General features: G+C 42.8%; 1 protein-coding gene across 7 annotated transcripts in view; it reads right to left on the bottom strand.

Annotated features, from left to right (window-relative positions):
* Positions 1 to 92: 92 nt before the first annotated feature.
* Positions 93 to 11,259, bottom strand: part of LOC147799728 (excitatory amino acid transporter-like) — a 97,678-nt gene continuing 86,511 nt past the window's right edge. For all 7 annotated transcript variants that reach the window (XM_087134114.1, XM_087134111.1, XM_087134112.1 and 4 more), the window contains 5 exons: positions 11,088 to 11,214; positions 9,064 to 9,294; positions 7,601 to 7,795; positions 7,165 to 7,299; positions 93 to 6,588 (listed from right to left, as the gene is read on the bottom strand). In XM_087134114.1, the coding sequence (XP_086990240.1) occupies positions 6,339 to 6,588; positions 7,165 to 7,299; positions 7,601 to 7,795; positions 9,064 to 9,294; positions 11,088 to 11,214 (938 nt within the window). In that variant the 3' untranslated portion in view covers positions 93 to 6,338. The remainder of the gene's footprint in view (positions 6,589 to 7,164; positions 7,300 to 7,600; positions 7,796 to 9,063; positions 9,295 to 11,087; positions 11,215 to 11,259) is intronic.

Genomic DNA, 11,259 nt, shown 5'->3' with positions numbered 1-11,259 from the left:
AAAATGTGAATATTTCAGAGCTAAACTGTAAGTGAAGTTTCATTGGGGTGGGGTTAATCTACATATGAAATAATTACATTGCAAAGCCGAGATTTTCTTGGTTGAAACAAACCTTTTATCACCCATTTTTTGGTTGGTTTATTTGTCCAATATATAAGTCCAGCACTGTAAACTGTCACACTTGAGCATAACAATAATTATGGTTTACAAGGTTTCTGTCATTTTTATTTCTCAGGAATGGTACAAGAACAGTTATGATAGTTATTTATAGGTTAACATATCAACAGTGATTATATATTTATGATACACAAATGCACAACATACAGCACTCAAAGAACCCATCCAATAATAGAAACCAGCAGACGGGAGTCTTGGTTGGGCATCGCGAGTTATAATTTAAACTAGCACCCTGAACACTGTCGTATATTTAGTTTTTCCAATTCTATGTCTGTTTTTAGCAGTTCTTTTGCATTTGATACTGCACACAACTTGTATATGACAGAGATGACGAAGCACTTATAACTCAAGGTCACACAGGGATTGTGAGACCCTGGTCACCTTTGCGGAGTCTTCAGGCATTAGAGGTGGTACCGAGTGTCTAGCGTCATTGCTTACATGTGGCATAGCCTGCAAGAATGGGAGTGTCTGACTTGCAGATTGTTTGGGGGAGGATCCTACCCATCCATTACTAACCGATACAGATATAAGCTAAGCATGAGCTGGCATAGCCTGCAAGAATGGGAGTGTCTGACTTGCAGATTGTTTGGGGGAGGATCCTACCCATCCATTACTAAGTGGTACAGATATAAGCTAAGCATGAGCTGGCATAGCCTGCAAGAATGGGAGTGTCTGACTTGCGGATTGTTTGGGGGAGGATCCTACCCATCCATTACTAAGCGGTACAGATATAAGCTAAGCATGAGCTGGCATAGCCTGCAAGAATGGGAGTGTCTGACTTGCAGATTGTTTGGGGGAGGATCCTACCCATCCATTACTAAGTGGTACAGATATAAGCTAAGCATGAGCTGGCATAGCCTGCAAGAATGGGAGTGTCTGACTTGCGGATTGTTTGGGGGAGGATCCTACCCATCCATTACTAAGCGGTACAGATATAAGCTAAGCATGAGCTGGCATAGCCTGCAAGAATGGGAGTGTCCGACTTGCAGATTGTTTGGGGGAGGATCCTACCCATCCATTACTAAGCGGTACAGGTATAAGCTAAGCATGAGCTGGCATAGCCTGCAAGAATGGGAGTGTCCGACTTGCAGATTGTTTGGGGGAGGATCCTACCCATCCATTACTAAGCGGTACAGATATAAGCTAAGCATGAGCTGGCATAGCCTGTAAGAATGGGAGTGTCTGACTTGCAGATTGTTTGGGGGAGGATCCTACCCATCCATTACTAACCGATACAGATATAAGCTAAGCATGAGCTGGCATAGCCTGCAAGAATGGGAGTGTCTGACTTGCAGATTGTTTGGGGGAGGATCCTACCCATCCATTACTAAGCGATACAGATATAAGCTAAGCATGAGCTGGCATAGCCTGCAAGAATGGGAGTGTCTGACTTGCAGATTGTTTGGGGGAGGATCCTGCCCATCCATTAGTTGCAGAGATTCTTGTTCAAAAGTGCAATGGATCGATGTCAATTTTGCAAAAATGACACCGGCACCACGTTGAAAACATCACTGCATGCAGAAGTCTTAACTACTTGGTGCTGGGGAATCCCGTTTCGAGCACCACGTGCTTATATGCAGAATCGGAGTGCCCAAAATGGGACAAAAGAGCTGCTCTGTGTAACAAAAGAGCGTACTCAGAACAAAAGACCTGCTGCTGGGAATTACAATCATTTTTTGGCTTGAATTTTTCGAAGGTAAACCGTCACTGTTTTTAACAGTATATATCACTGTTTTGGGCATTGCGAGCCCGCAGATGAGCACCACGGGCAAAAAGTGCTCCAGGGCCCCATTGATGAGTGACACAGCACAGCTGCATGCTAATCCAGTCAAGTTTGAAAAGACGCCACTTGCATTCACTGGGGACAAAGGAAATTATGCAACACCTCACAATTCTGGGTTCTCTTGACAGGGCGGCAGGTCCGGCTGAAATACTCAGGAGTCAATGAAGGTTGCCTGTCAGCTTAGAGTAGCCACCAAACAGACATTCATGTGGGTGTAAAGATACATTAGATGAAATGAAGAATTTTCGAAGAATTTTCAAAACTGAAAATCTAAAAAATCTCCCGGATGTGTGCACTGCATTTTTAAAAGCACCCGGCAGCAAGTGGTTAATCTGCAGATCTTTGCTTGGGTGCTACGTACAAAATCAGGTCCGGTCACTCAACTCAAACAGGGAATTCAGTATTCAGTAAAAAAATCATGTGTAAAAAAAAGTAATAATTGTACATACGTGTAGCAAGAAAAAATTAGGTTAATTATTATGAAAATGTAGATTCAATTTCGTTAAACCTTAGGTGCTTATTTGGGCCACTTATAAAAATTGTAAAGAGCTTTCCTTTAAACATTTCAGGTCCTGCTTTTTTTTTTAAGGTACAAACTGTGCATAAATATGTGAAAAATAACATTTGGAGGAACAAAAATGAAGTTCACATTAATGACTACTCTCTGTATAAAGGTGAATTATGCCATAAAAAAGCATTCTAGAATCAGGACTATTCAAGAAGTTTTAGAAAGCCAAAATACATGTATTTGAGAAATAAATGGGACTGGAAGCATGTGTCTATGCAGGGATATGTACATTTCATGTGCACTCCATGTCAGCACACTCCAAGAAATCAGCCCTCCCTTCACACTCTTGGAGTGGATGGTGGGTACAAGCGACAGTTAGAATCTGCACTTTTAGATGTGTGTATTTCATTTCTGTGGTTTCTGAAAATGATTTCTTAAAATTACAGACATGCTGCTTGACAAATGTGCGTCTTAAATAATTGAAAGAAGCCTGATTGAAAAACATGATTACAGTCCTGTTCACTTGTTATCAATGCACACATGAGCAATTTCAATCGGGGGAGTCGTATTCAACTTCACTATAACCAGAACGAGGAGCGGAGAGTGCATTTCAGTATTTTGTCAGCATCACCATCATTACAGTTTATCTTTGAGTTCTATCTTGTCAGGGACAAGTTACTCTGTCTGCACTTTGTTGAATGTTAACTGATTAAATCGACAAGGTAAAAATCACCACTGGCTTCTTGACGGCGAGGGCTTTGTAAACATTGTGCTATCGACAATTGGCGCCAGCTGTGATCTCTGAGGTCTTCTACAAAGGCTGCAGAAGGATTGCAACTATCAGTCACCAAGGTGAGATGCAGCGGGATGGAAACCCATCAATGGACAAGCCAATGCTTTGTCTAAGCAAGCGACTGACCCCTGATTTCTTCTCATCAATACCTGTAAACGGAATTGAACTAGAAACTAATGAATACTGTTACATGGCTTAAGAATGAAAGATTCTAACATGATTTCCTGTCTTGAGTTGAACTCTGGCAAAGATACAAGGAGAAAGTCTCGTTAACGACAATCTTGAGCAAATTCATTTCACAGAAACTGTGACTCAAGGTTTCTCTCCTAAATAGCTGAAGGTAGATTATTCAAACAATGCTAGCTGACGACTGGTCCTTACAACCAAGTATTGCTTGACATTTGCAATCCGTCATTTTAGTTTCAAATTCTTGCATAATTCACAAACCAATCATTACAGATTGTCGAATAAAGTTTAAAGCATCCAACTACAATTTCAAATAACCAAGGCAACTATAGTCACTGGCTTACCAATAAATCATAACACACTAAAAAAAAAAAAGCATTAAGAAAAAAATGTAAAATCAAACCAGTAATTAATGGTTTTCATTTCTCCTTGAAAAATCAAAATAGTTCAAAATTCCAGGAGGGGTTTTTAACAATTCCATAAGTTTTCTTCATTTGAAACACCCTGATATAACATGAGATACACATGCAACTATGTTAGTAGCATTATACACAGTTTATGATATAGTAATATATATGCATTTAGTATTAACACTTGATACAGATTTTAATATATTTACAAAATTGTCCAACAGAAACAAACAGCCAAACATAGTCACTCACTCAGCTGACTTGAGGTGTGCTTTTGTGAATGATGTTGTACTGTGTGATTTGAATGATTGTCTGCCTTGACATTCTCGCAGCAGTTTGCATTGCAAGCACTAAACTAAAACAGTGTTCATGTGTGGGCAAATGTACCTTGACACAATGACAGGAGTCACTGCACTGTTACCCGTGTGACGGAAGTGATTCACTGCACAGAGCGCCACCAAGAGGTTATTATGGAGAGGCCATTCTTACAGTGCATCATGGGAAAGAGGTTAACAGCACACCGAACTCTCATCCTTTTGTAGAAAGGACTAAGCCGGTTGTACCCTTTTTTGAAGAATGCGATTCAGGATGGAATTTCAAACAAGTGAAGAACACTGATTCTATACAGTTGTCAGGCTTAATTGAGTACCACAGGTTAGCAATGAAGGAGACAAATTTAACACAGGATTTGAGTAATTTAAGTTGAAAAAGGCCCCTCCAAGACTAATGATGTGGGTACATAGTACCGTGTACTGTCCCTACCTCAAAACATCATTTTTTTATCACACATCTACTCTACATTTACCTCACATGTATGGGACCCTTAAGTGCATGATACAACAATAGTGTTCCGTTGACAGGTGTCACAATGCAACAGCTAAGTGCACCTGCACAGGAGAACCTGATGCCAAAGCTCTCAAGCTTTTCACACGTTCACCTCGGTCACTGACCTTGTTTGCACTTGGCAAACGAGAAGCTTTACAGACTGCACTGTTGTTGTCTCTTTGCTTAATGAAACTTTTCAACGACTGCAGCGTACTTTGGACTCTGCTCAGATGGGCACATACCAACTCCACGGCAAAGGTTCAAAGCCAGGCACATTTATACACCAACGCTGATCACAGTTGCCATGTGAAAACAGTTGCGGCCATGTTTTGACACATGCCGTGCATCAAGTTAACTGGTGTATAAATGCACTCTAAATCACCCATGTAGACTGAATTTTTATATATATTTATATACATACTTGTCAAGAATAATTGGACACAGTCAGTATCACCTACACAGGCCGAGGAGGGATACTTGAGGAGTTAGGGTACATTTTGAGAGCACTTTCTCATTTCCACAACTTCAGCACCTATCTACACAATCGGGTTCAACACAATCAACCACGCTCTTTATATTCACTTCATTATTGCTATGAGTTTGTTTACACATTGGTCATTGAACCAGACTGAAAATGTCACGTCACAAATCAGTTCATGTTATAACTAATCCATACCAAACAGATGTACAAAAGATGCCCTGTACAAAGGAGCTTTATAGATTAGCAATACACTACAAGACTAGCAAGATTACCAGAAAAAAACCTACAGAACATTCGCAACTACGATACTGATCAAAAATCTAAAAACAAATAATACAATAAGCATTTCTTGAACTGTATAAGGTTTTTCTCCAACTCACAACCATTCCTAAATATACAATTTTTCTTTAAAATGAGCAATTCTAACTTGAGAACCCACACTTTTTTTGTCAATCAACAGATCCAGTCTAACTCTACTTCATCACAATCCCTGACCAAAAAAGTTCCTAAACAAACAGGTAAAAAAAATAATGAAATAGACTTTAAATGGTGCTATGCATTGTATTTTCTGTAGAAAAATTGGACTTAAGGTTGGAATACAAAAACATCTACACATTTAAGCACACCCTGTGTTATTTTATTGAGGGAGACAACAAGGAGAAGATTCACGTCTGCCATCTTTTTTCTTCTGACCTATCCAAGAGAGGGATACAATTTGCTGTTCATTTTGTTCTTCTTTCCTGCTCGATTAGTCTTGGCTACGTTGCCATAAATTCATCATCAAAGTTTTGCAGATGGAAGCAGTGGGACTGTCTTCAATTCACCAAATTGGCATCCCAAGTTCTTCACGGCAAAATATAAAAGAAACATTTCACCCAAGAGTTTGCACTGATACACGCAAGGTAAGTCGTACTACTCACTGGTGCACTGGCCGTGGCCACCGACAAACTGGTCAAGCAAGTGACCACAGCCGATGGGCAATGGGCACACGGACAACACACTCTCAAATTTGGGTCATCGTAGGGACAACTGATCTCTTTTACGCTACTGGCTAACAGAAAGCACTAATGAATTCGTTTGCGTTCAATTATGTCAGAAAAGAATGGGATGTGGAATGGAAACGACCAACCCAGCCCCATCGGTGGGGAAGGGGGAGGGAGGGGGGTAACTTTTTTTTAGAAGTTGGTTTCCCGTGAAGCATCCCCATCCATCCTCTTGTGTTCCCGATCCACCACCTCCAGGGAGTTGCGGTTGGAGGTGTCCATCATCTTATTGCTGTGATGGTTGACATCTGGGTAGGAGCCACCGGCTTCTTGAGCTGCCAGGGCTGCGTCTTGGGCGGCCAGCTCGTTCCTAGACAGATGGTAGACAATACCTGCTCCGTAGGAATCCCCAAGAACGTTGATGGAGGTACGCAGGCGGTCCCTGGGAGGGGGAAAAATTGTCACAGACAGCAATGAAGGAACAGTTTAGTGTGCACTGTTGCCCACTGATGAGTACTCATATTGGTTCGTGCTCATTGCAAAGACAAGTGAATTTGGGATGTCAAGGCAAAAGTCTTGACTTGAATGGTACTAGGGTTGTAATTGAGTTCATCACAAGTCCTAACAAGTCCAAGGACCATCAAAAGTCAATTATGTCTTAAGCTAAGTCACAGGTTATTCAAGCAAGAAAGGTATTCCTGTGCCAAGTGCCCACGTGGATTACGCCATAGATTGGCGCAGTAACCAGTGCATGCTCCGCTCCACATGCGTGCAAGTACCTTTGTGCCTCCAGGCCATTACCGCATTCAGGAGACAAGTTCATCTGTTAGGAGAATCAAAACAGGGTTGTGGGGAAACAGTCTGCACCCCCCATCATGATTTGGTCCCCACAAGGTCTACATTTCAACACCAGTGTTATCCCCACACCTCTGAAACAAACACATGTGCGTACGGCATGCGCCGCTCAAGCAAGGAAGATGGTTGCTCAGTAGTGACCAGACCGATTTTGGCTACTTACAAGAACCAATCCACTAAGAGGATGATGCTGACATCGTTGGTGGGCAGGCCAGCAGCAGTCAACACCAAGAGCATGGTGACTACCCCAGCACTGGGGATGCTAGCTGCTCCAATGCTCGCAAGCGTGGCTGTCAAGCTGTATCCCAAAAAAGGAGAAAGGTCAGCGAGAAGAAACTTGAAAGCTTCATCAACCGGATACATAGATTGGGATATTTCCTTTCTTTACCTCACCCAAAAGCAATCTGTTACTGTCTCAAATTAGGAATGCAACCCGATAAATGCAAGGAGTACTGCTACAAGAGACGCTACTAGATATTGTTCTGTATGTACATTCAGTGGCTATTTCTCCTCGGATAAGAGTGTGGGGGGAAATAAAGGTGTTGGTGCTGGGCATGTGGCAGTGTGTCTGGACAGAAGATCCAATTTCGGTTACACACCTGACAGTGATGACTTGGCCAACGGAGAGGGGGATTCCGTTCATCTGCGCAATGAAGATGACTGCCACAGCTTCGTACAGTGCCGTACCGTCCATGTTGACGGTGGCCCCGATGGGCACCACAAAGCGCGTGACCCGGCGATCGATCTTGTTGTTTTCCTCCAAGCAGCGAAAGGTGACAGGAAGCGTGGCGGCACTGTATGAAAGAGAACGGACTGAAAATGTTCAACCCTGATTCGATAGCATGTGTTTAACACTGAGAGCGATTTGAAAGATATACGTGGAATAACCTCCAATGTCCATGTACAGGATTGATGGATTAAACAGACAACATCCTTGTGCAAGGAGTCAAGTGTGTTGAAGTACCTTAATTAACTACTTGTTGCCAGATGACGTGTAAACACACATAACTTTCCTTATACGTTCCACAAAGGATGTGTACACTGGTTTAAGAATTCTTTGCCCATTTCCACAGCTGACATATAAACGCATCGTGCTTGGCTGAGTCAAAGCGTGGAAAATGATCCCACACACAGACGCTGCTACTAAGTGGACCCCCCAACCTACAATAATCCGGAATTAAACTGGGCAGCCCACACCATACATAAAAGAACTAAGGGATTTAAAGACCTCCTTTGTTTGGGGTAAACCGATTTGCTTGGGAATGAAACCTTACTTACAAAAGAGACAGACTTACAAAATCTCAACTAGCGACTCCTTTGTCTCAAAACAAACGGCAAAAACACACATGGCCACGGGTGACGCCTATATATACTATGGACGTTTTGCATGTGAACTGGCTGATGTCTGGACATGTGCCACAACTTTGACCAGGGCAATTGAAAAACGTCTGAACAGAAGAACTCAGGGGGAAAAGAATGAAAATACTGACGCTTGAACTCAAGAGTTGTGCCTCCCTACATGTACATATTTCATGGGCACCAAATATAAATTGCAATGTTGAAGAATTTGGCCCCCCCCAAAAAAACCATCCCAGTGGCTTTTTCGGGGAAGAAAACCTGACATTAACTAGTTAACAAAAGTCTTGACTACGCCCCAACACTACGTTGTAATGACCACAGCAAAAAATAAAAGGCTCAAAACTGACCAAACTGAAGGTGTGATAAAATCAGGCCAAAAGTAAGCAGCAGCAACCTACATGTATGAGCAACTTGTTTCATTTCATCTTTGGAAATCAGAGGTTGAAGTCAGGCTGAATAGCTGTGCTAAATAAAACAATGCTGGGGGAATCCTAATGATTCATGAGCAATCCTAGGTATGATCAAAGCCAGGCATGCAAAACACACAGGTGGGGAAAGTTGTCAATATAAAGACCCTGCCAATCAAGTTGAAACACTTTCCTTCTTACTAGAGACCCATGGAATGCTGGTTCATAGCTGCCTCTCTCTCACGGGGTACAATATATTGTGCGGAGCAGGTTGACAAGATATCTGGTCTTTTTACCTGGAGGAAGTGGCGATAGCCATCAGCCACGCCTGCAGCATGCCGTGGAAGTACACAAACGGGTTCTTGCGGACGATGACAAAGTAGATGGTCATGAGGCAGCCCAGGTGGATGATCAGCCCCACGATGACGGTGACCATGTACATGCCCAGCTGGACAAAGATGACCTCTGGCTTCTCCATGGCCAGGATCTTGGCGCAGATCAGGCTCATGATGCCGATGGGCGAATACCTGGGTAACGTTTGTTGTTGTTTTTTTTTTTTTCATTTTGAGGCGGAAGGGAAGGGATGGGGAAAAAGAGGAGGTTGGTAATTTTAGAAAGTTAGGGAAAACTTGGTTATATTTTACCCCTAATGGAGACCATGTCACCACAGATCCCATATATATCGCCAAAAATTCTTTGCAGTCGGCCATCCTTTGAGGCTGTGTTCAAGTTGGGATCTTAGTGGCTATGACTTTGAGTATGCCAGTAATGCATCATAATAAGTATCAATGGCCACGTAATAAAGGCCTGTTTTAACCCTGACGTCAAGTAAAGCTATGAAAAATATGTACTAGCCTGTAGTATGCAGTGCTCTTGGCTACTTGTACAGAGAGTCTACAGTACTTTTTTTTATGGTGTTATATAGGTGTCAAATGTGTGTCGTGTCGTGCTGTCACATTGTGGTGTCATGTCATGCTGTCACCTTTTTCCTCAAAGCTAATTACAATAGCGAAGTAAGACATGACATGGCGTCATCTATCGTGGCACCACCTGTCCTTCCCGTTGTCACCTGTCACATTGTGCCATTGCATCGTGCCTCTCGCCGTGCTACCTTTCATCAAAGGCACCCCCTACTGCCAAGGGACGGGTGATAACAACATGCCACGTGATGGCACAGTGGGCGACGGCATGACACGATGCCACGACGCGAAGCCACAAACGCGACGCATATTTGTCGTCTATAGAACACCACACCGTTTACTTCTCAGTACTTCAGCCTGTATAACATATGTAGCACTTGGCAGTGTATGCTCCTTCCATCCAAATAATTACCCAGGCAGTCAGGTTTAAAGATGGCAAACAGATAGGAAACCAGTGATGTAGACCTGGCTGTCAATGATTTATTCCCATGGCATTACACTCACTATGTAACCACACAAAAACATAATTACGCCACATATTAGTTGAAAGGGAAGAATGTGGGCCCCACATCAGGACACAGGTTGTGGCAAGGTCAGGTAATACACTACTCCGCATCACATAAATAAAAGTGAACAGATGTCTGCTTGGAATTGCACGTGCTGCTGTCTCTGGTTGCAGTGCTTGTTAGTGACTAGCATCACAACTCGTCACTGTTGTGACTTTTTTTGAGTGGTACTGCCCAAGATGAGAGTTATGACTGTTAGAAATGAATTGAAATTTTTGAAACAGGTGGACTGCAGATTGTCTGAAGGATCACTGAATGCACAACTATTTTACAGGTACGTTCACGGGTAAGTGAAGTAAGATTTGGCCGATTAGTTTAGGTACGAGGAGGAAAGGGCTGCAGGAACTGTTGGAAGTAGAAGAAGTATGGAGAACCAAATAAAACTATTTGTTGTGGGAAATAAAGCCCATTTACACAAACAAGTAATAATGGAAAGTGGTGACGAAAAGTGGTACGGTGTGCTGTGTGACGTGTACACACAAACTGGAAATGCACTCAGTGGGACTTCTCAAAATACCAATGGCATTCCGTGGGAAGAACTGAAGGAATGACGAAGACACACCCAACAACGCTGATCAGTGCATGATGTCATACCTACCATCAGCTAAACTGCTGATTGGCCAGGGACCCCCGTCTCATTGTAGTATCTTTAAAAATCAATCGGATTTCTAAACACTGCAGTAAATTACCCCATCAGGTGGTTCGCCCGTTCTTGAGTGTAAGCAGTCCCACTGCAAACTACTATGTTGGACATTCGTTACCAACCCAGACATCTGACACCTAGCACCTGTTAGCCCTTGGATGCGTGGGTAGAGGAGGAGAGACAGAACTCACCACATAATGAGGTTGACCAGCTGCATGGTGAGTTCGGCCAAGATGTCAAAGAACTCAATCATGACGCGCCCCTTCTCTCCCATCCGACTCAGAAGCAAGCCGAAAGCGATGCAGAAGGTAACGATGCCTGGATAAAATATGGGAATACGGGAGTGAGATCTGAGGAAAGTGA

The sequence above is a fragment of the Acanthaster planci genome, linkage group LG03 (genome assembly GCF_054643075.1).
Source record: "Acanthaster planci isolate LZ-2023a linkage group LG03, COTS_SCS, whole genome shotgun sequence".
Lineage (NCBI taxonomy): Eukaryota > Metazoa > Echinodermata > Asteroidea > Valvatida > Acanthasteridae > Acanthaster > Acanthaster planci.
The sequence above is the reverse complement of the archived record's forward strand: the minus strand, read 5'-3'. Positions and strand labels throughout refer to the sequence as shown.